Raw genomic sequence first — 25,437 nt, forward strand, 5'->3', positions numbered from 1 at the left:
TGCTTGCACATCGTTTATGTGGTGATAGGTATTTGAGGCCTAGCTCATTCTGTTCTTTCCCTGCCCCAACCCACCCCAAAAAGAAAATGTACAGCACTCAGCCATTTAAATTGACTGAATCCTCCAGATGCGAGACATTAGCAAACTAGTTTTGAGGAAATACAGCCTAATACATCACTGTTTCGTTCTCACAAGCCAGGAGTTTTCCTGGTCAAGCTGTTTGTTTTCATGGGTTAATACATTGTGAATAGAATTCGCCTTCCCTAGTTTTGGGCTGACCCCTCTTTTGGTCTCCAAACTAAGACCACAAAAAAAAGAAACTGAGATTTAATAGTTGTCCTCTAAACATAGCTGCCAAGTTTTCACTTTTCTCGCGAGGAAGCCTATTCAGCATAAGGGAAAATCCCTGTAAAAAAGGGATAACTTGGCAGCTATGCCTCTAAATTACCCAGCATTGTATCTTTGAGAAAGATCTGATTTAAAGGCAGATTGGCATTAGTAAAATGAAACCAGTAAAAGGGAAGATGGATGTGTTCCTCAGCCCAGCAGTTGTTTACTAAGAGAGTCAGTTAGTGAGAAAGTTTGCTGTTCCTTTTGAGCAGGTTCCAATAAGCTCTGCTCCTAACCCCATACCTCATTAAAGTCTAACCCTGCAAGGTGTTAACAGATTTTTTTCCCCCTTTTCACTCAAATTAACATGGGATTGAGGGACAGGGTAGGGTTTTTTCCAGAGGTGATAAGGATCCTTTAGGGTTTTTTTTTTTTTTTTTTGCAAGGACATTGCCATAAGCAGAGTCCCAATTTACCCTGATTACATTGCTCACTTGAGAATTGGGCTCCGTTTAGCGTGGTGCCAGTGTGCCAAACTCTTGGAGTTTGCCCAGAAGTGACCCATGAACTGCTGAAGGTGATTCCCCACTCATGATCTAAACAAATGAGAATAAACTATCCTGAGTTTTCTAAACAATGAAAGAAACTTGACTTCTACTAAGGTGGAATATGTCAGTTTGCATTTCTTAGTATTGATCTGATGTGAAGAGATCTTTCCTATTCTAATTAATCCAAGAGGGTTGTGGAAGCTTCTCTGTGTCTTTAAAGATGTTTATTGTGCTATTTATTTACAGTGTGTTGTTGTTTAGTCGTTTAGTCGTGTCCGACTCTTCGTGACCCCATGGACCAGAGCACGCCAGGCACTCCTGTCTTGCACTGCCTCCCGCAGTTTGGTCAAACTCATGTTCGTAGCTTCGAGAACACTGTCCAACCATCTCGTCCTCTGTTGTCCCCTTCTCCTAGTGCCCTCCATCTTTCCCAACATCAGGGTCTTTTCCAAGGATTCTTCTCTTCTCATGAGGTGGCCAAAGTATTGGAGCCTCAGCTTCACGATCTGTCCTTCCAGGGAGCACTCAGGGCTGATTTCCTTCAGAATGGATAGGTTTGATCTTCTTGCAGTCCATGGGACTCTCAAGAGTCTCCTCCAGCACCATAATTCAAAAGCATCAATTCTTCGGCGATCAGCCTTCTTTATGGTCCAGCTCTCACTTCCATACATCACTACTGGGAAAACCATAGCTTTAACTATACGGACCTTTGTCGGCAAGGTGATGTCTCTGCTTTTTAAGATGCTGTCTAGGTTTGTCATTGCTTTTCTCCCAAGAAGCAGGCGTCTTTTAATTTCGTGACTGCTAAACAACAACAAGCAGTAAAGCTCTGCTGGATGAAATATAATTGCCTCTCGTCTATTTTTGGCAATCCTGCAAGGCGTTAAAGTTTTTACTCTGCTAACTTTACATTGGAATCTGCTCTGAGTAGAATTTCATGACAGAATGACCCTCCTGCTTCTTTATTATTTAAGGGACCTGAAACTGGACAATATTCTTCTGGATGCAGAAGGTCACTGCAAACTGGCTGACTTTGGGATGTGTAAGGAAGGGATCTTGAATGGAGTAACGACTACTACCTTTTGTGGAACGCCGGACTACATAGCTCCAGAGGTATCGCAGTTCATGTCTAAAAGTCTGGGGAAGAGTCTTCCATAATGCTGGCTTGAGCACAAAGGATCAGTTTGCCCAGTTCCCTCCATGCAACCATTCAGGGGGTTTCTGCATGTTGGTAACTGGGAGGACAGTCTCACAGAAACCTGGGGTTACCCTTGCCATCAGCCATGATGGGATTGCAGCCTTTCCAATGATTTCTGCGGCACGTTGTCAGAGCAACTGGGGTTGTAGGCACCACTACAATCCCAGGTACATGTTGACTTCTAGCTGACGCAGGAATATCTCTGTGTTGCATTGGCACGCATGAGCCAGAGATTGACCACATGGAGATTGCGCCACGTGGATAAGCCACCTCAAAGAATGTAATATATGCTCTCTTTTTTTATTTAAAATATAAAGGAAAAAGAAACAAATTGAATTTTCTATTATACTAGGAACAGAATGCTTGTAAACTGTAATTCCATCGTTTAACTCTTTTCCTTATCAAGCATAGCTGCCAAGTCTCCCGTATTCCCCAGGAAACCCCCGTTTTTCCAGCTGTCCCCAGCCGAAAAAAACGGATTTTTTTGTTTCCCCCCGGTTTATTCTGGCGCGGGGGCCATTTTGGAACTGGGCGGAGCATGCTCAGAAGCGACTTTTGATGCTGCTTTGCCCAGTTCCAAAATGGCTGCAGCGCGACTTCTGGTGCGGCGGCCATTTTGGAACAGGGCAGAGCAGCATCAAAAGTCGCTTCTGAGCATGTTCCGCCCAGTTCCAAAATGGCGGCAGCGCTACTTCCGGTCCAGTCCCTTATTTCTCAGGCCGGAACTTGGCAGGTATGTTATCAAGTGCCATGGAATATAACTTCATCCTGCTACTTTGGGATGGGTGGGGAATGTGGAAAACGAGATAAGCTTGATCACACCGTGTAAAGAGCAGGAGGTGGAATCTCAAGGGCATTCTTGGAGGCTGTGCCAGGCCCCAATTACCCTACATTGTTCTTATTATAGATTGTGCCCCATTAAAAGAGGCCACAAGTTCTTGAAACCCTTCAAATTAAGGGCTAAAAACCTGGGTGAAAAAGGAAAGGTTTTGCCTGGTGCCTAAAAATAGATAAAAGTTGGTGCAAGGCAAGCCTCCCTAGGAGAGCATCCATCTCTCTCCATTTTTTAAAACTTAAAAAAGTGTTTGTTTTAAACTTTGCACCGCACCCAGCCTCCCTGTAAGCAATGCACAGTTGTTGGTGAGCCCCAGTCACTCACCATCTTCAGCTGGGCAGAGGCATATATACATATAAATTAGCATGTGCCAATATTATGCAAATGTTGTCATGGGGCTGGGTCCCACACCTTTGAAATACTGTGCGATGCCACTGACAAAGCTCCTTTTACCTGCTAGTGTTCAAGCCCAAGGCTCCTTGTTATACATGTGCACAAATAGAGTATTGCTTTTGTTGAAAAGATAATGTATGGGATATGTCGTGTTCCCAATGGGCCTTGGACTTCACAGTTGTTCTAAGGGGCAGCATGCTTCTCTCAGGCTCTCAACGCATTTATTTCTTTCTTTCCCAATTTCCATAACAGATTCTTCAGGAATTGGAATACGGTCCCTCGGTCGATTGGTGGGCGCTGGGTGTCCTTATGTACGAAATGATGGCTGGCCAACCCCCCTTCGAAGCTGACAATGAAGACGACCTCTTTGAATCCATCCTGCATGATGATGTGCTATATCCAGTGTGGCTTAGCAAAGAAGCTGTTAGCATTTTGAAAGCTGTAAGAGACTGTCCCTTTCTCTCTCTCTCTCTCTCTCTCTCTCTCTCTCTCTCTCTCTCTCTCTCTCTCTCTCTCCCCCCTGCTCTTCCTTATTAAATTTGACTCCCCCTCATAGCTGCCAAGTTATCCCTTTTTTAAAGGGATTTTCCCTTATGCTGAATAGGCTTCCTCGCGAGAAAAGGGAAAACTTGGCAGCTATGCTCCCCCTCCCTTTTCACTACAGCAATTTAAGAGCAGCCACCACTGGGAGTTCAACTGCAGTTCAGAGTGCTACTGTCCGTATAAGGGGGTCTGGAATGAATTACGCTTCTTGTGGGAAAGGGACAAAATGTTTGTGTTCTTTGTGTTCTGTGTGCTGCATCAATGTATGCACTTGAGAATCATGTTTCAGGGAAAAGGAAAACGCAAGCAGACTAAATGGCCTTACGGTAGGGGAAGGGTTATGTAATTAAAGAAACTCAGCCTGCAGGTTTGCTTTGGGCCCTGATCCAAAACACTGGAACGCGTCACTGGAATATGGATCCTAGCCACATTGACTTGGAAATAAGGCCTGTTGATTTTGGTGGGACTTAACTCCCAAGTAAGCCTGCATAGGATTGTGTATCCTCTGTGCAAAATTCATTTAATTTAAAGATAATAACATTATTTTTATTACTATTACTATTATTATTATATACCACCCTTCATCAAAAGATCTCAGGGTGGTTTGCAAGATAAAAAATCAAGATAAAAGTGCAAAGTTAAACCAGAAGCAACAAACCAATTTAAGAATAAGAATAAAATTTGTTGAATCCCATCTATCTGACTGGGTTGCCCCAGTCACTCTGGGTAGCTTCCAACGGAATATAACCAACACAAGATGCACCAGACATTGAGAGCTTCCTGACACAATTAAAGATAGCTATTATACAATTAGGGACCCGGGTGGCGCTGTGGGTTAAACCACACAGCCTAGGGCTTGCTGATCAGAAGGTTGGTGGTTCAAATCCCTGTGACGGGGTGAACTCCCGTTGTTCGGTCCCAGCTCCTGCCAATCTAGCATTTCAAAAGCACGCAGTGCAAGTAGATAAATAGGTACCGCTACGGCGGGAAGGTAAACGGCGTTTCCGTGTGCTGCTCTGGTTCACCAGAAGTGGCTTAGTCATGCTGGCCACATGACCCGGAAGCTGTACGCCGGCTCCCTCGGCCAATAACGCGAGATGAGCGCCGCAACCCCAGAGTCATACACGGCTGGACCTAATGGTCAGGAGTCCCTTTACCTTTACCTTTAAACTACTGTTTCTCCACCAAATAGCTTAGCCAGGTCTATCATTCATTCTGAGTGTTGAGTACCAACAGGTTCCTACAAGGAGCCCTGCAGGTCAGACACAAAATCCCTACTGTGGCTGCTCATCAGAAAAAGTGCAGGCATTTTAATCTAGAAAGTGAATATTACCAGCACACACTGGGTTCTAGGAAGGAAGGAACCCCAGGCACCCTAGTCCTGGGGGTCTCTAGAACCCCAACCTTTCCCTTTGCTTCTGTCTCAGCTGTTCAGCTGCTTCTTCTACCCTACTGTCCTCCCTGCTTCTCATCGCCTCTGCTCCAAGTACTTGGGCATCTTGACCTAGAATGCTAACAACCTTGGATGCCATGCCTTAGGCCACAAAGCTGCTAACCCATTTCTTTAATTAAAAAAAAGTTGTGGCAAGAAATGCAGGCAAATTTTGGCCAAAAATGAAGCAACGCTGCTTCAAAGAGAAGTTTCAGCTCCCCACGTGGAGCCCACCAAAGACCCTTCTATCCACCCAATGACTGGCATAAAAACTTCACATGCATGCCAAACTATTGGCAAACATTATGCTTGTTGCATAGAATGCTGTCCCGTCCCTGTCCCCCCGAGGAACCTTGGATGACCTCAATAAGGGGCTGTAACCATTTGAAGTATCCCTAACTCCCCCTGATTTTATGGGGGTCTGGAAAAACCCCATCCTATGGGTGGCATTCACTTTTACGCTATTACAGTACTAACATTCTCTCTGCACAAGCATTTTTGCTTGTCAGGTGGAGCAGTGCCTCCTCTTCTTCCCCACCCACTGAACCAATTTCAGGGGGCGCTGTAGTCGTGGGAGGAAATGAGAGAAATTCCTTTTGCACAAGTGGAAGTCCTTGCACAGGGCTCCCACTAACAGGATGTGCTAAGTGAAACCCAGAACAAAAAGCATGGGTTGGTAGAGTTACATCTTGCACAGCACATATGAAGGATTCTGGCCTTTTGCATTTAGCTCTCCCCACCCCACACCCCAGGGGGAAAAAAAGGTTTAGGCTTAGCTTTGTGTTTGAAACTTGTGTTCTTCATCTTGTACTTTAACAGCATGCAGTTAACAGAGGAGCAGGAACAGAGGAAATGAAGGGGCGTCTATGTACTTGACTGCCGAAAATTAGCAAGGGATTAGCTTTGGAACGCTTTGTTTCCTCGCATTGTACTGTTAGACATGCGTTTTGTTCGTCAGGCACTGTAAATCAGAGTCTTATTAAGTCATTGAAAAGCATTTCTTTTAGCAGCTTTTGCAGAATGGGCTTTGCTTTCTATTCAGCTGATTTTCTGTGCAGTTTATTTCTATTTTCCAGAAACGTTTTATAATCTCAGCAACCCCAGATGCTTTGAAATCAAAAACTATGAGAACCTGGAATTTAATTTCTCCAAACCCAAACTAAAATCCTTGTTGGCAGAAATCCCATTTTGCTGCAGAGGCTTCTTGACAGTGCACACAGCCCTGAAGTTATTTTTAAAAATGTTTAAATATCTTGTGACTTCTGGGAATTCAAAACCATTTTTGTTTTTTCCTAAGGCTTAGGCTTGCTTCCCTTCAAAATGAGAATAATATGAGGAAGGTGAAGCCATAGCTTTATATCTATTGCATGCAGAATATCCCAGGCTCAAACCCCAGAATCTCTGGTTGAACAGGATGGGGAACCTCTGGCTCTCCAGATGGGTGTTTGGCTCCAACTCCCCTCAGCCCCAGCCAGCATGGCCAATGTCAGGAATGATGGGATTTGTAGTCTAACAACATCTGTAGAGTCAGATTCCCCATGCCTGGGATAAAGGATCCCACACAGTACAGCTGAGATCAATATATCCACCTGAGACCTTTGAAAGCTGCTGCCAATCAGAATAGACAGGGACTAGCTTATTTATGTATCAGTTGATGGCCAATGATGATGATGATGATGAAAAGTCTTGCCCTGAGTTAGATGAGCCAGTGGCCTGATTTGGTAAAAAACTGTTTCCTGTGTTCCTAAAATGAGGACCTTACAATCTGCCTGGAGAGCTCAGCTCCTTAACCAGAGGGATGAATTTCGGGGTATTAAACCTGGGACCTTCTACATACATGCAAAGTACCATGCCGCAGCAAGTTACACAGAAGCTTTTGCCAGACAGAAGGGGAAGATGGCTTATTTTCAGTGCTACAACAAAGTAGCTTTTTCTCAGCCATACAACTTTCTTTTCACGGCTTCAGGCATTAAACTTTTAGACCTTAAAATTCAACATGTGCATGCAACAAATGGGTGCTTGAAAACAGGTACACTAATCTGATAGCTGGTATTTGGTCCATTGCCAGGTAGTGTCTTCAGTGGTCTTATTATGTATGATGGAGACTTATTTGAAAGAGGTCTCCTGCTAGCCTACCCTTCGTTGGTACCCAACAGGGAGTAAAAGGATGTGGTGGTTTCTGATTGAGGCAGCAGAAAGAGCAGCTCAGACTGAATATTTTTGTGGGCCTTCTCTGCTTTCTTGACCCCTTGACTCAGAAAGAAAGAATCATAGAGTAGGAAGGGACCCTCAGGATCATCTAGTCCAACCCCCTGCAATGCAGGAATATGCAGCTGTCCCTTACAGGGATCAAACCTGCAGCCCTGGTGTTATCAGCCCCACACTCTAACCAACTGAGCTACCCAAGAACTTGTTGCTCTTTGTTGCTTTATTGGTGCAACTTCCCCACTCTGCAACAAATGTTTGGTACCTTTTGTTTTTCCTCTAGTTCATGACAAAAAATCCAAATAAGCGACTTGGCTGTGTGGCATCTCAGAACGGCGAAGATGCGATTAAGCAACACCCTTTCTTTAAGGAGATTGACTGGGTTCTTCTAGAGCAAAGGAAAATCAAGCCGCCCTTCAAGCCTCGGATTGTAAGTAGTGCTTTGACTCTGTGCGAGAGACCTTGGTTGAAAATATATCAAAGTTTATTGGTGTCCTTTACAATTGCAAGACTCTAATCCTATACAGATTTACCTGGAAGTAGGTCCCATTAAACTCAGTGGGCCATATTTCGGAGTAGAAATGTATAGAATTGCACTGCAATGCTGCAGTAGAGTAGAAAGCCCAGGTAGCAACCATGCTAAGGTGGTTGGTTTCTTCCAAGGTAAGTCTCAGGTTCGCTTATCATATGCTGAATGTGAAAATGGTCATGATGTATTTCTTACAAACACAAGAGCTAATAGAATCAATTCTTTTAAAGCCAGTGTGGTGTAGTGGTTAAGAGCGGTAGACTCGTAATCTGGGGGACCGGGTTCGCGTCTCCGCTCCTCCACATGCAGCTGCTGGGTGACCTTGGGCTAGTCCTACTTCTCTGAAGTCTCTCAGCCTCACTCACCTCACAGAGTGTTTGTTGTGGGGGGAGGAAGGGAAAAGGAGATTGTTAGCCGCTTTGAGACTCCTTAGAGTAGTCATAAAGCGGGGTATCAAATCCAAACTCTTCTAAAGTGAGTCCACAGATTAAATCACCTGGATTATAATTTGCCTCACTTGATAGCCTAACAATCTAAAATCATTGTTCTTGGTTTTGAAGTGATCGGCCATCATATCCCACTGCCGCTTATAATATCATCACTGAAAGCACAGCAAAGGTCGCCATGTACTGACCGAGCATTAATCTGAACAAGTATATATAAATAAAGATGAATGTAAAAGAAGCCTAAGAAGACTTCGTCATGATCATCCATTTGAGTAGGCATACATATGGGATTTCCACTGCGAGAATATTTAAGAATGTTTTAAAGCAAACATCTCTACACAAAACAGAAGAGGGAAATTATTATTTCTTTCCTCCCTGAACAAATTTCCTTTTTTCTTTTATTATTATTATTATTTTCAATTTGGACGCCTGGAAGTTTAATCCTTGATGGCAGTAGCTTCTGCCTGTGTTGAGTCTCGTGTTTTGAATCTGTGTCCCAGTATTCCTCAGGGGGATGTTTTTGCACCATGTCCCTTTTTCAAAAAACAAGCCTTGGAAAACTTCAGGCTTCCTTCAGTGCGTTGCAATTTTCTGGATATATGATGGAGTGGCTCAAACAGTATCAACTAGTCAGCTAGCTTCAAATGCCTTGAAAACGTGACCTTGGAGGATTAATTTTTTTTGCCACCTGGTGCTTGAGCCGTCTTCCTCTGGAGACCTTGGTAGACTCTGTAATGCAGCAAAGCCTGCCACCCATTCTGTTGCTATGCTGATGCTGAGAGCATTAATATATGGTCTTTTAAATACCCTTGGCAACTGAGTGCATGTCCAATATTGTCTTTAAAAAAAAAATCTTCCAAATAGGGAGCTGATACATGCATGATCATCAAATGTTGAGCAATATCAAGAGATAACTTGGGTGACTAAGCCACCCAGACTCATCTCTTTTGCATATCGCCCAGTTTCAGCTCTCACACAATGGGAAGCATTTTTACCTTCAGATGAGAATCACGTAGTGTTGAGTGATGAGAGACTAGAGCAATGCATATCACTTATTTATTTACCTGCTACTTTATTTATTGCTTCAAGCTGATGCATCTAAGTAGTACACAGTAAAATCATTATACAAAATCAGTACATAATATACAAAACAGGCTAAGATAAATGCACCTATGAAGCCCCCCCCCCAAAATATACTAAGTTCTTTCCTTTTATTTTTTTACACCCAGTTTGAATTCTGAACCGTTTATTTTATTTGTCCAAGTACTGAATGCTGATGCCGTTTAACTGTGAGCACCTCTGCTCATTCTGTTCTTTTCTCATGCAGACTGGCCCCCCAACTTCATGAAAAACTTTCGGGGGTGGGGAGCAGGAGCTAAACTCAGAGCTCCAAGTGAACTCACTTTCATTTCCCTGCAATTGTTCCCTATTTTTTCCTATGCAAGCGTCAGATGAGGCACGTCATTCCCTGGCTACTATCCATGCATTCTTTTATTTTCCCTCTTGCACAATTCCTCATTATTATTATTAATAACAATACTTAAGTCATAGCACTGACTCCAGCCCTGCCAGGGGAGGAGAAAAGGGTTACACAGACTTGGATGTGCCATGCATCTCTTTTGCGGCTGAGCTGGAATGCAGTCAGGAGTGGCTGCCTCTGTTGGAGAATATAATTTTTGATAGTTCCCTGTCTCCACTGGGTATGCATTTTAAATGTAGGCCCGGGTCATTTATGCATACCACTGAATCTTCCACTGAGCATCTCCATGAGATAGCCTACAAGTAAGGACTCTTGTCCAGGGTGGAACATTTTGACACCAAAGAAAAACGACAAAATGGCTGGGGAGGGAGTGAGGCTAGCCCAGGCATCCCCAACCTTCGGCCCTCCAGATGTTTTGGACTACAACTCCCATCATCCCTGACCACTGATCCTGTTAGCTAGGGATCATGGGAGTTGTAGGCCAAAACATCTGGAGGGTCGCAGGTTGGGGATGCCTGGGCTAGCCCATGACCCCAAAGCACTTAGGCCATTATCAAAGTTGACCTGTAGGCAGTGGCCAGAGGCAGGAGTGGCTATGGTTCACCTCTGACCAGGAGTGGCTGGCAGGAAGGAGGAATCAGAAATAATAAGTGCCAAAGCTGTCAGTAGCAAAATGTTGTTCTAGGGCAAGGTTTCCCAAACTTGGGTCTCCAGCTGTTTTTGGACTACAGTTCCCCTCATCACCGGCCCTGCTAGCTAGGGATGATGGGAGTTGTAGTCCAAAAACAGCTGGAGCCCCAAGTTTAGGAAACCCTGATCTAGGGTGACCAAAAATCAGGTTAGAATTTAATTAGGCGCAGACCCAGTTCTCAGTGGCTTCCATTCATTCCTAAATAAGCTGCAATTGGCAAGGCAGCTTGGAAGGGGCAAATTAATTGGGAACTAGGAGAAGGCTTGCCAAATCAGGGCGGGACTTGTTCCCAATTACTTAATAATAATTCATATATATATATATATATATATATATATATATATATATATATGCTGTTATTCAGTCCTATAGAAGAAAGCAAAGGGCTACATTGCAAGGAGGCATCTTTTCCAGCTCTGACATGGGTTGGCCTGATCTCCACTGAAATGTACCCCACGGGGAACATGGAATACATTGTACACCTGCTGGGGTCCTTGCAGTCTATGAGCTCTCTTGCTCTCTGTCTTTCTGGCTCCATTTCAGTCTCCCTACAACACAACCACTGCTCTGGATATCATATTTAAAGAGTTAACAAGGCTTTTCCATGTGTGAAAAGGTATGTTGTCAGCTGGCCTCTGGCCAGTTTCTGGGTCCCATTGAAAGCCATTCCCTGCCGTTACTTATTCAGACAAGATAGCTGTGCATGATTTGCAGACTTGGGAGCCGTTCAAGTCTTGGGAGTGACATTGTATTCTACAGGGAGGGGATTAAGACCAGTTCTAGGGAACCAGATTGAGTAAAAAGAGAGAGAGAGAGAGAATCCTTAAAGCTAATCCGTGGAGTAGCAGTGTAATCCTATGCTGCGTGAGCAGGTTCCATTTCTTCATCCTTCACTTTCAGTAAGGCTAACACACTGGACACTATGCAGGCCAGAAGAATTGCGCAGGTCATTTAGGGTTTATACGTTAGCATCTTGAATTGGGCCGGTAACATAATGGCAGCCAATGCTACTTGCTCAGAATCAGTGTTGTATGATTCCCATTGTTCCAGCTTTCCATTGAGGCCAAGTAGACATAGGAGTGCTTAACATGGGTTGATTCAACATACCTCCACATGTAGTGGGAATGTCCCAAAACCCAACTCTTCTGGGCAGCAATCATACAAGAAATATGCAAAATAACTAAGCAAGTATTAGAGGTCGCCCCAGAGTTAGCCCTACTGAACGTGTCCAAAGGAGGGCAACCAAAATGGTCAAAGGCCTGGAAACGATACTTTATGAGGAACAGCTTAGGGAGCTGGGTATGTTTAGCCTGGAGAAGAGAAGGTTAAGGAGTGATATGATAGCCATATTCAAATATATAAAAGGATGCCATATAGAGGAGGGAGAAAGGTTGTTTTCTGCTGCTCCAGAGAAGCGGACACAGAGCAATGGATTCAAACTACAAGAAAGAAGATTCCACGTAAACATTAGGAAGAACTTCCTGACAGTAAGAGCTGTTCGGCAGTGGAATTTGCTGCCAAGGAGTGTGGTGGAGTCTCCTTCTTTGGAGGTCTTTAAGCAGAGACTTGACAGCCATCTGTCAGGAATGCTTTGATGGTGTTTCCTGCTTGGCAGGGAGTTGGACTGGATGGCCCTTGTGGTCTCCTCCAACTTTATGATTCTATGATTCTAAACATCTTCCAATCTAATAATGCCAACTCACATCATAAAGAACTCATAACCTACTCTCAGCAGCCAGAAACACCATAACTAGACACTGGAGAGACCTGTGAGAAGTAAGCATGGACCAATGTACCAAATAGTATAGGAAACAGCCTTATTAGGAAAAACTAACCAATAAACTGAAACTGACACAGGGACAAAGAGAAGAAGACGCCTTCACCCCAGTATGGCTCCCTTTTTATCACATAATAATCATCACAGCCCAACAAGACAACAACAAGAATCCACCAAAAGCATACAAATCAATCTGGCTAACCTGATTCAGAAATACGCAAGCACACACCCTGCTCACATACAAAAACAAATCTCACTACAGCTACCCAAAGAAAACCAACCCCAACCTCTCTCACCACCAAGGAAACACAACAAGCAAATAGGAAGAGAACCCATACAAGTAACGCTGACACAAAAACCCCACACATACACTAAGTAGAAGACCACAAACATAGCCACCCAGCCCCACCACACTCACCTTCCCCCCCTCTCCCCCTCTTTTCTTCCTCGCCTAACATTGTATGTAACACTAATGCCTCACAACAAATGAAACTGAATTGTAGAAAATGCAACTTGAAAAAAGCGACAGCACGGGTGTTTCTGTACAATAAGAAATCTTTTTTTAAAAATAAATAAAGAAAAAAGCAACCATGGGTTGGTTAATGCTGTTAGTAAATACCATGGGACCTGATACCATTTCTGTATGATTCTTTGACACTCAACATAGTAAGAGTGGGAGCGGCTCTTTGGGTACCCTTCCCTTCTTTACCATGCACAAAATGTGACATGTGAATTGGCCCGCAGACCTTGCCCCTTGCTCAGGTGAGAGTGGAGCAACAAAGGTGGCCTGTTGACTACTTGCTTGGAACAGCAAGCAAACCTGACCTAAAAGGCTTCAAAGGGATTGTGTACTGTTCAGCTCCCTGTTATAGCTCCCAAGCTACTGTATGCAGGAGCTAGGAGTGGGGATGTGCCAAGTAGCATAAAGTGTGTGTACAAAGAGTATAAACACCTGTACCACATGGCCCAGTCAGGCCTATTGATGTGAAGATGCCTCCTTCTTGTCTTGTCTTGTCTTCCTGTTTGGCTAACTGAGGTCCATCTCAGTTCAGACGTTTTTACCGACACATTTACCTGCAATGTATACGGGATCACTGGCGCCCTCAATCATTCTTCACATTTAGGGACTAAACATTGAGGCAGGGAGATCCCACACAGAGATGTATGTACGTAGTGGAGCTCAGTTTCTGAAGCCACATACTGTACATGGTAAGGCGCAACGCAATAGTGTATTTACGCGAATCTAATGCACCATTGAATCTAATGTGCGCCTCAATTTTCAAAACCCTAGAAACCAAAAAAGTATTTGCTATGCCAGTGGTGCTTTTCAAGCTTGCAATAAAATCTAATGTACATTCGAGTAAATATGGCATGGGAGTGTGTGTGTGTGTGTATGTGTGTACACATCTCAGCAGACAGTGGCTCAAATCCAAAAGAAAGTTAGTCATTATATTAACTTCCCACTGAAATTAATTGGGCACATATAAATTAGTAACAACTAATCTGCCCTTCTGATTTCAATGGAGCTTAAGCGCAGCTAATTTTTTTCTGGATTTGGAGCAATAGTCTTTCTGTTAAAATAAAATAAAAATCTAAGCTACCATGGGATGCATCCCCACCAACTGCGAACTGATACCTCTTAAGTGCTTGACAATCCACCCACCCACATCTGTACAGTCCAAGGGAGGCAGTAAAACCACGAAGTCCATTTTTAAAAGGTATTCTGTCAGATGTGGGCAATGGGCTGCATTTTGATCTCAGCCAATTGGACCTGATCTGAGCTGTTAGCATATTATTAAAAGAGGTGATTGGCATTTCGAGGTGGGCTGCTAACCTTCTACTTTTCAGACTGCCCCATTCCAATGCTAAAATTGCTTTTTCTCCTTCTCTCTTGCCTGGATGAAATAACAGCTGTCAAAGTCCTGCCTCTTCCAAGTTGCTATATTTCCTTCAAATCCATCCTTGTAGCTTTCTTGCTCTTTGTTAAGTCTTATCTTAAGGATGCCAGCGATTTGTTAGATTTTTCAATATAGTGCTGCAGCAAAAGTTTCCATTTGAATAACCCCATCACTAGGAAAATATACCCCCCCCCAAAAAAATAGACAGTCCGCATTCCTGCTGAGTGCCAGCAGCCAATGTACAAAAAGGTTTCTTCTATAGTGAGGAAATAGTCACTAATTTTTCCACAAAATCTTTACTGGTGCCTTGGAAAACTATCCAGGTCCTTTTCTGCATGCATAAAAATACGTGAAATCTGGGTGAAACGTAACGATTTCCAGTAGTCTGCACTGGAGTGAGCAGTTCCTCTGTTTGCAGATGAAAAAATATATATCAAATGTACAAGCTCATTTGGTAGATGAGGCGGCATAATTTCTGGTGTTCGGGCCATGAGCTTATGTAACCAGCACCACCTACCCGCAGAAGGTATCAGCAGGCTTGGGAGAATCCCAGGTTTTGCAGAAGTACAAAAAAAAAGTCTTAAGAAGATGAGCCCAAAACAGGCCAGTAAGGAACTGAGCATGCTCAGTGGCCATGGAATGCTGACTGACTGTTGAGAGGGAGGAGCCAGAAAACCCGGAGGGAGGCGGAATGGAATGGAATGGAATGGAGTGGCTGGAACCCTAAGCAGAAGCAGCTCCACACTGCAACGTCTTGTTGCCAGCCCCACTTGCATAAATTTAATAATAATAAATATGGGTCAGTGGATTGCTGCAGAAAAATCGGCAGTTGGTTATAATAATAAATGTTGCAGCAGAGAGCGGGTTGCAAAGAAATGTGGCTGGAATCCTTAAAGAGGGACTTTCTTTCTGGAGGCAATCTTTCAGACATAAATAAACCTGTGGGTTTGCATCCAATACTAGCCCTGCTCAGAGTAAACCCACTGAAAACTATGAACATGACTCACCTAGGTCTATCAACGCCAATGAGTTTTAGTCTGAGCATAGCTTATTTGGATACAGTCCATGGAAATTTCCCATGTTGGTGTTTGCTTTCTTTAAAAAGACAACAAAACAAAACAAAACAAAACATGTAACTACGGAACCCAAATATTTGTGCATTTTTATCTAGGGCTTTTTCCTATTCCGCTGCTTTAAAAAAAGTCATAATGTTGCATATGCACTTTCTTACTGAACCTGTCCTAGGTACAGGATTATGACTTTGCAGTTTGGCAAATAAATAAGTCCCTGTTTAAAATGCAGTATCCTGCACAGTAATAGTAATGGGAACACCAGAAATTACTGGCCGAGTAAATTTATTTTTGTGTGAATGTTCTCTCTTTTCAAGTTTGCTTCAGTGTGAATGTCCCTCTTTAAGGTAAGGCCTACAGTGTGGGGAAAATGCCCAGGTAGGTTTGTTTCTAGGCCTAATATATGCAAACGCGAGGTGTCCCTCTCCAGTCTCATAATATATTTCCATTCAGTCATCCCAGTGCATGGCAAGTGGCATTTAGCAGAGGGGGGCGCAAGGGGGCTGTAGTGCATGCGTCTGCATGGAATGTTATTCTGCTCAAATCAACTTTGGGCAGTGGAGTTTGGCCCACGTACCATTGGAAAACACTCTTTCATTGACTCCCCTGCCTCCCTTCGCACCCTTAAGGACTCTTGACACCTCCAAGTCCCTTCTCACAGTTGGGTTAACAGTCCCGATCAGTGTATTGGAAAGGGATGATAGAACTTGCCTATAGCTTATGTTTTCTAGCATCTACTTAACAGTGGAGAGAAGGGAAAGCCAGGTGGGCCTCTTTTGCTCCAGCTGCTGTCATGTGCTTCTCTACGTTGGTGGCAGCCACAAGGGTTTGGCTCGAGAGCAGACGGAAGCAGGGGCACAGAGGAACTGGTGTGGGTGGGGAAAACAGAATGGTAGAGAATCAAGGCCTGATTGAGCACCAGCACGCGCACACACACACCACACACACACACACACACTGTCCTCAAGGGATTTCAGTATTCAAGGACAATGAATCATTCTGGGGCCAAGCAACCCACCCCGAGCAATAGGAGCAGGTTATCAGAAACCTGCAAATGCAGGGGAGGAGGGCTCCCGATCTTACTTGGAGCTCCATTCACATTTAGACTTCTCCATTCTCTTTTGTGAAGAAGTTTCATGCTCAACAGGCAGTACATGCATGCGTAGGAAGCATTTCCTTTATTGATGGAGAAGGTCTGGAGGACAGTCCATATGTTCATATTACCAGAGTTCCTATATTACATGGATTTGGGGTCATGGCCAATTACATTTTTAAAATCCTTTCTGAATTTAGGGGGGGAACCTCCTGCCCATAGCTGTCAAGTCTCTCGTTTTTCGCGGGAAACCCCCGTATTTAAACCCGTTTCCCGCTGTTATTCTGAATAGAGAAAAATACCGTAAATCCCCCGGATTTCCTACCTGCCAGGGAGGTTCCTTCTGCGCATGTCTGGACATGCGCAGAACCGATTTCGGGTGCCACTCTGCCCATGTCTGTTATCCTGAATAGAGAAAAATACCGTAAATCCCCCGGATTTCCTACCTGCTAGGGAGGCTCCTTCTGCGCATGTCTGGACATGCGCAGAACCAATTTCGGGTGCCACTCTGGGCACCGGAAATTGGGCAGCGCTGGCGCCGGAAGTTGCTTCTACACATCTGGACATGCGTAAAAGCGACTTCCGGTGCCACGCCGCTGCTGATCCCGGATTTTTCTTACCGGGAGTTGGAGGGTATGCTCCTGCCATCCAATGCCACAGGTGGATAATTATTACTGTTTATGTTCATTTCCAAAGCACAGTGATGTGTTTATTTAGTTTTAATTGTAGCACCCTGGTGTTCCTTCTCTCCACCCTTTTTAAAGAAGGAGGATGTTCCCTTAACTGGGATTTCTGCCAAGTGCCACCACTCCTATCCTACCATTGTTGTGGCCAGAGAATATGTTGACAAAGTTTGCAACATTTTTTCCCCTTACCTCCGTAATCTTATCGTGCAATCAATCCTCTACATGACTCCTTAAAAATCAACAGGCTGATTTCAGTAGGTCTACTCCGAGTCTCACTTGTTGTTGTTTAGTCGTTTAGTCGTGTCCGACTCTTCGTGACCCCATGGACCAGAGCACGCCAGGCACTCCTGTCTTCCACTGCCTCCCGCAGTTTGGTCAAACTCATGTTCGTAGCTTCGAGAACACTGTCCAACCATCTTGTCCTCTGTCGTCCCCTTCTCCTAGTGCCCTCAATCTTTCCCAACATCAGGGTCTTTTCCAATGATTCTTCTCTTCTCATGAGGTGGCCAAAGTATTGGAGCCTCAGCTTCACGATCTGTCCTTCCAGGGAGCACTCAGGGCTGATTTCCTTAAGAATGGATAGGTTTGATCTTCTTGCAGTCCATGGGACTCTCAAGAGTCTCCTCCAGCACCATAATTCAAAAGCATCAATTCTTCGGCGATCAGCCTTCTTTATGGTCCAGCTCTCACTTCCATACATCACTACTGGGAAAACCATAGCTTTAACTATACGGACCTTTGTCGGCAAGGTGATGTCTCTGCTTTTTAAGATGCTGTCTAGGTTTGTCATTGCTTTTCTCCCAAGAAGCAGGCGTCTTTTAATTTCGTGACTGCTGTCACCATCTGCAGTGATCAAGGAGCCCAAGAAAGTAAAATCTCTCACTGCCTCCATTTCTTCCCCTTCTATTTGCCTGGAGGTGATGGGACCGGTGGCCATGATCTTGGTTTTTTTGATGTTGAGCTTCAGACCATATTTTGCGCTCTCCTCTTTCACCCTCATTAAAAGGTTCTTTAATTCCTCCTCTCTTTCTGCCATCAAGGTTGTGTCATCTGCATATCTGAGGTTGTTGATATTTCTTCCGGCAATCTTAATTCCGGCTTGGGATTCATGTAGTCCAGCCTTTCGCATGATGAATTCTGCATATAAGTTAAATGAGCAGGGAGACAATATACAACCTTGTCGTACTCCTTTCCCAATTTTGAACCAATCAGTTGTTCCATATCCAGTTCTAACTGTAGCTTCTTGTCCCACATAGAGATTTCTCAGGAGACAGATGAGGTGATCAGGCACTCCCATTTCTTTAAGAACTTGCCATAGTTTGCTGTGGTCGACACAGTCAAAGGCTTTTGCATAGTCAATGAAGCAGAAGTAGACGATCCCCTTCATGGATCAATGCCTTGTCGTGGCGAAGGGGCTTGAATAACTCGGAGAAGCTATGAGCTATGCCATGCAGGGCCACCCAAGATGGACAGGTCATAGTGGAGAGTTTTGACTAAACGTGATCCACCTGGAGAAGGAACTGGCAAGCCACTCCAGTATCCCTGCCAAGAAAACTCCATGGACAAAGACAACAGAGTCTCACTTAGCAGGCTACAATCCCAGCAAAATTATGATGTTGCAAACTGATGAAGCCCACTTCATCAGACACATGAACTGTTTACCCAGGCAGTGGGGTGTAGTGGGGTGGGAATTGTGAAGAGTGAGGTCAGGGGAAAAATAAAATCCAAACACGCACAGTGTAATGGTTATGTAGAGGCCTAAAACCTATGCATATTTGTTTCTGTGACAGTTTATCAACCCATTTGAAACCCTGGAGTTTCCTTTGTTCCTAATGTTGATGATAACAAAACCTTCTGGCATTGGGAAGCTGATTAGCACATGCAGTGGGATAAATACACAATATCGTGATTCAGGCCGCAAGCGATACAGTTGAATTTCTTGATCAGCTGTTTCCTACTGGAGCCTCCATTTTGAGGTGCCATTTCAAAATGTCCGCTGCTGCTGTTTTTGCTGCAGGAGACCAGCACTGGAAATTTTGGTGGCAGACCAATGTGTAATAAGAAATGATGTTCTGAAACAAGACCACACTCTGCTGATGTTATTTGTGGCATTCAGCATCCAGTGCGCTTTGCATCTTCTGCAGCTTGCCATCGTACAGTCTCTGAGAAAAAAGTTGGCTGTGGGGTGCCGTGCCTTTAAAAAACACCCCTATCCATGAACCTAGGCACCACCTATAAGGCTGGAATCTTAAGACAGTAATGCTAAGAAGGAGTAGAAATGCTGCTGGACCTGTTTGCTGTGCTCAGCAGATGGGCCCCAACAAAGGGCTTTCATGAGAAAGGATAAGGAAGGGCGGTCAAGTGTTCTCAGTTCTGCATTTAGGAAGGCAATCACTAAGGCCCAAAACAGAGGAAGTAAATGCATTCACAGATATTTTGGCCCTAAATTGTGCATTTGGTTCTTTGAAAAATTAACTTTTGTTCACGCCCCCAAGTTTAATTTTCGCTGCAGAGCCAGCCCAAATTGTTTTGCTTCCTGAGGTGAAGGGAAGGATGGATGGTGCCCATCTGAAGAAATGTGGGGCTTAAATGTAATAAATAAATGCCTAGAATTTGAGCTTGTGAACAAGGCAGGCAAGTCATCATGACTAATCTGCTGTTTGTCATGTGCAAACCCGTGTAGCTGTATCCTCCGGATACTGGGGTGGGGGGTGGGGAATCGAGTTTGCGTTGCATTTTAATGCAGGCCTAACTCGTTAACTCTTCCAGAAATGAGCCAAACTTTGTGATGCTGTTGTCCAAATAAAATTTTAAAAGTGTGCAGAAATGCGTATGGGAGAAGAAGGTGTGCCTGCAACTGCGGATCTATATGAGTGCAGATGACACACCCAGCACATTACATTAAGCAAAATGGCTTGCTAGAATTAGAAGAGGTGCAAATTCACACTTCTCTGAAGTCTCTCAGCTTCACTCACCTCATAGAGTGTTTGTTGTGGGGGAGGAAGGGAAAGGAGAATGTTAGCCACTTTGAGACTCCTTCGGGTAGTGATAAAGCGGGATATCAAATCCAGACTACTACTACTTCCTCCTAAGTAAAGCTCTTTCCCACTCCATCCTGTTCCCCACATCACTTTGTCCCTCTCTCTGCCTCTCAACCTCCTCCTCTCTCAACCTCACTTCCACCTTCACCGTATCATTTTATCTCTGACCTCCACCTTCACGCCATGCCTTTCGATTTTCTCCTTTGCCTATTGCCTATCTGGTTTTCCCACCCACCTGCTCTTCTCAAATAAAGTAAAAAATAAGGAAGTATTGAGGTCTGATCCTAGGTGGGAGGAGGGAGGAAAAGGTCTCAGCATGGCTGATAGTATCATGGTGGCTTCTACATAGGCAGGGTCCAAAAGCAACCCAGACTTGGCCAGTTGGTGCTGGAAGGCAGTTGCTGGGAACTGCGGAGAGATGGTGCAGACCGCTTTGCAGGAGAGGTGTTTGCAAAGGAGGATTAATATAAAGCAAGGGTGGGGAGACCCTTTTCATCCTGAGGGCCCCATCCCTTCCAGATACCACAAGCTAGTGGTGGGTGGGGCCAGAGACAAAAGTGGGTGGAGCAATTAATGTAAATTTCACAGTAGGCTAGTTTCTCACACACTCGCAATCCCCCTTCTACCCTCTATGTTGTTGTTGTTGTCTTCCACTGCCTCCCGCAGTTTGGTCAGACTCATGTTCCTAGCTTTGAGAACACTGTCCAACCATCTCATCCTCTATCGTGCCCTTCTCCTTGTGTCCTCAATCTTTTCCAACATCAGGGTCTTTTCCAGGGAGTCTTTTCTTCTCATGAGGTGGCCAAAGTATTGGAGCCTCAGCTTCAGGATCTGTCCTTCCAATGAGCACTCAGGGCTGATTTCCTTCAGAATGGATAGGTTTGATCTTCTTGCAGTCCATGGGACTCTCAAGAGTCTCCTCCAGCACCATAATTCAAAAGCATCAATTCTTCGGCGATCTACCCTCTTATACAGGCAAGCAAAAGGCATTGTCAGGGTTCAAGGACACATTCCAGCCAGGCAAAATCATGCAAGGAGGATACAAACCAGGGCCGGTGAGGGGTGTGGCCTGGGGAGAGTCCATAGGGCCAGGCAGAGAGGCTTGGAGGGCCACCTTTGGAAGTTAGGCTGTGCCGCTTCCTGCTGCTTCAGGTAGGCCTGCATTGCTAAAGGCAGAGGTGTGACTATGGAGTTGTTATTATTATTTTCTTGGTGCACTCGTAGTTTAGCAGAACAACAGCAACAAAGTCAAACACACAACACCAAGCTTTTTGAAAAGTAATAGGACAATTAGCTGTTTTGCAGGGAAAGAGAAACATCCAGGAAAATGCCAGGCAAGCTCTGTAGAGAGGCAGGCCTGCACCAGTTACCTACGTCACCAGCTGCTGCTCCAGCCAGGAGCTGCTGCAGGCCTTGGTTGGACCAAACCGAAGAGGTGGATGCTGCAGTGGCATTCAGCAACTGGCATTCAGTCTTTAGAAAGACTGCGGAACAGCAGAGAAAAGCAGAGCGACTTCATCTGGGTTCTCCCCAATAAAGGAGTGCACAAATGATGCGGCTAGAGTGGAAGCAAACTGAATTCCTTCCACTGCAAGAGCATTCTTCAAACTCTTCCCATGTATTACAGTTTCTTTTCAGCCACTAAGAGGCAGCGGAGTCCTCTTTTCTCTTCTAACAGGTGCTGCAGCAGTAGCAGGTAACAGTTAGCTAATGAATCTATGCTCCATAGCGGAGGACATTCTGACTTTGTGCTGGCATCGAATTGACCAGTCAATCCTGGTCTGCTCCATGAACAGTAGCTTGATCTGCAGAAGCAACAACAGTAGCTTTTCGCAGCATGGAGAGAAGCATTGCCTCCTCTTTATGACAGCTGAACAAGCTGCTGTGGAAAGGTATAAGAGCAGGAGGCCAGTTTAAAAGTTGGTAGCGCAGTTTTTACAAAACCCTCAGCATGTACAGGTGATGTTGAGTGATTCACACACCTTCCCTACGGACTTCTAAGTTTCATGCAGAGAGACAAACTCACACATGTGCTCTACCGGTGACCAAAACTGCAGAGAAATTTCATTTGGAGGAATTCACTTGGAAGTTCATTGCACACAAATTCATTCCAGCCCTAGAACTGCATTTCTCTGCTTCATCAAATCCCGCACGGATGGGCAGCCTGTGGCCTCTAGACATTGTGGGACTATCAGCCACTATCAGGAATGTTGGAAGTTGTAGTCCGGCAACATCTATAGGGCCTCACCTTCCCCATTCCTACTCCTGAGACTTTAATCGGATGACACCCCCTATTTCATTCCCAGTAACCACTGGATGCCACTGATGTTAGAAGGATGCAAAAGCAGCAATATTTACACCCGTTGTCACAAGCTCTTGTCATTTCATGCTAGTGTTATCAAACCCATGCAAGCTTGCAAAATACTCCCATTGCTTGTCTAAATAAGACAGGAAAATATGTGTATCCCCAAACGCCACTAAGAACCAAATAAGGCAATTGCTATTCTTTTTGGCAAAATATGTAGGGTTTTTTCATTGGGGGGGGGGAGATACGTTAGGTTCACAACAAGTTTTTTTAAAGGTACCCAAGAAAGGGATCCTAGCAAATCAGGAACCTTGGTCAGCAAATGCACATCCAAAGCTTTGGCAGGGTAAAACTCATAGCTGCCAAGTCTCCCATTTTTCGCGGAAACCCCCCGTATTTTGTTACCGTTTCCCGCTGTTATCCCGAATTGATTATATCCTGTAAATATCCCGTAAAGCTGCTGCCGGTGGCCATGTCCCGGCTGTGTGCGCATGTCTGGACAGAAGCGATTTCTGGTGCCGAGACATGCAGGCACAGGCAGCCTGGCACCGGAAGTCGCTTCTACGTATGTCTGGACATGCGTAGAAGCAACTTCCGGTGCCACGCCGCCGCTGATCCCGGATTTTTCAATCCGGGAGTTGGAGGGTATGGTAAAACTAGGAAGGAGAGATAGGTAGGGTGGGTGAGACTGGTATGAAAAACACTCAACGCTCCCTTCCCTCCCATTCCTTTCCATTTTAAATTGTTCCCAGTGGCCAAAGAGGCCATGGGGCTCCATTGCAAGCAATGGCAATGTAACAGGGAATTTGCTTTCTGATGGGATGGTGTGTGTGTAGCCATTGTGTATCCTTACCAAGTCAAGACAGACAAGCGAGGTGTGGGGAGTCTTTGCCAGGAAAGGAAGGCTTTGCCAGGAGGCATTTCACAGATGGCTGGCCTGTTGTATGGTTTTGAAGCAACATCCTGCTGGCTCCCGTCTCCATGGCTGGTGCTGATCTGACTGAAGTGTTAAGTCTAGCAGCAACCACAATGGAAGTCATCAAGCCAGCCATTTGCAGAAGTGCAGAAGTGATTGCTGGGTGAAGCCACTGCCCAGGAGCACCTTGGGGACATTAGAAGGCCAAGCGTTTTATTTGTTTATTTTTATTCATTAGATTTATACACCACCCTTCATCAAAAGATCTCAGGGCAGTTTCGTGAGATTCAGCTTGTCAGAATGTCACCCTCATTGTAGAGAATAGGAGCCACACTCCAAAAACATAACCAGAACCCTGCTGGGTCAGACCTGAGGCCTACCTGGTCTAGCATCCTCTTCTCGCAGTGGCAGACATGATACCTGTAGGAATCCCCTAAAAACAGGGCATGAAGTCAATAGTCCCTCTCCAGCTTGTGGTCCTCATTCACCAGTCTTCAAGAGGCCTGTTGCCTCTAATACTGGGGAGTTATTTATCTATTTCACAGCATTATTTATACCCCACACATCTTAACGGATTGCCCCAGCCACTCTGGGTGGCTTCCAACGCGTATAAAAACATGATAAAATGTCAGACATTTAAAAACTTCCCAATGCAGGGCTGCCTTCAGATGTCCTCTAAAAGTTGTGTAGTTTATCTCCTTGACATCCGACGGGAGGGCGTTCCACAGGTCTGGTAATTGTTGTTTTCTTTGGCCTCTGGTGGGAGGGCATTCCACAGGGTGGGTGCCACTGCCGAGAAGGCCCTCTGCCTGGTTCCCTGTAATTTCGCTTTTCGCAGTGAGGGAACCCCGTAAGTGTTTTACATACTCGTAATAAAACCTCATAAGTGTTTTTCAAAAAGAATAAAACAAACTTTCAGTTAAAAAAACCTGTTAAAAACCAGTATTTAAAATGATAAAAAATATGAATGAAAATCAACGATAAATTAAAGCCAGATTAAAACACACGACAGCTTCTACGTGTATGGATAGTGAAGGCACCTGCTCGGGGTCAATAAGCAGATGGGTCCCAAGTGTGGTAGCTGCCATGCTAAAAGATCAGTTTCTTATAAATGTGGACTATTATTGGCTCACAGTACGTTTCCGAGCACAATTCAAAGTGTTGGTGTTGACCTTTAAAGCCCTAAATGGCCTCGGTCCAATATACCTGAAGGAGCGTCTCCACCCCCATCATTCTGCCTGGACACTGAGGTCCAGCACCGAGGGCCTTCTGGTGGTTCCCTCACTACGAGAAGCCAAGTTACAGGGAACCAGGCAGAGGGCCTTCTCGGTAGTGGCACCCACCCTGTGGAATGCCCTCCCACCAGAGGTCAAAGAAAACAACAATTACCAGACCTTTAGAAGGCATCTCAAGGCAGCCCTGTTTAAGGAAGCTTTTAATGTTTGATTTCTGTATTTTAATGTTTTGTTGGAAGCCGCCCAGAGTGGCTGGGGGAACCCGGCCAGATGGGCGGGGTATAAATATATTATTATTATTATTATTATTATTATTATTATTATTATTATTATTATGCAGCACCTAAAATCCTGTCAGCTCCATAGATTGAAGCAGATAAGTGAGGCTCTATGGGGCAAGGGGCTCTCACAGGTAAACCAGTCCCAAGCTGTTACGGGTTTGTATACTAACAAGAACACAAGCAGGCAACCAGCGCCGGCTCTCTCTCCTGTCAGCAATCGTGCGGCAGCATTCTGCCCTAAGTTCAGCTTCTGGGTCCAGCACATGAGCAGAAGCCATCATTAGCTTTATCCTCAGTGAAGCTGCCTAATCCCCTTTTAAAGCCCCCCCAAGTTGGTGCCCCCCTCCACGCATCGTGTGCTAAAAACTTCCATGGTTTAGCTGGGTGAAGAATTCCTTCCTTCTGCCTGCCTGTCCTGAGTTTTCCAACATTTGGCTTCAGAAGGAGGCTCTGGGGTTCCGCTCCCCCTGCCTCCTTGTTCATGCCCAATATGTGGTCTCATCCT

The 25,437-nt window shown here is 44.9% G+C and overlaps 1 protein-coding gene across 1 annotated transcript in view; it reads left to right on the forward strand.

The window, feature by feature from the left end:
• The window catches only part of PRKCE (protein kinase C epsilon), a 321,969-nt gene that overhangs the window by 294,454 nt on the left and 2,078 nt on the right, over positions 1-25,437 (forward strand). The window contains exons 12-14 of the mRNA XM_035111183.3: positions 1,853-1,991; positions 3,557-3,745; positions 7,768-7,914. Coding sequence (XP_034967074.1) covers positions 1,853-1,991; positions 3,557-3,745; positions 7,768-7,914 — 475 coding nt within the window. The remainder of the gene's footprint in view (positions 1-1,852; positions 1,992-3,556; positions 3,746-7,767; positions 7,915-25,437) is intronic.

The sequence above is a fragment of the Zootoca vivipara genome, chromosome 3, assembly GCF_965207765.1.
Source record: "Zootoca vivipara chromosome 3, rZooViv2.hap1.1, whole genome shotgun sequence".
Lineage (NCBI taxonomy): Eukaryota > Metazoa > Chordata > Lepidosauria > Squamata > Lacertidae > Zootoca > Zootoca vivipara.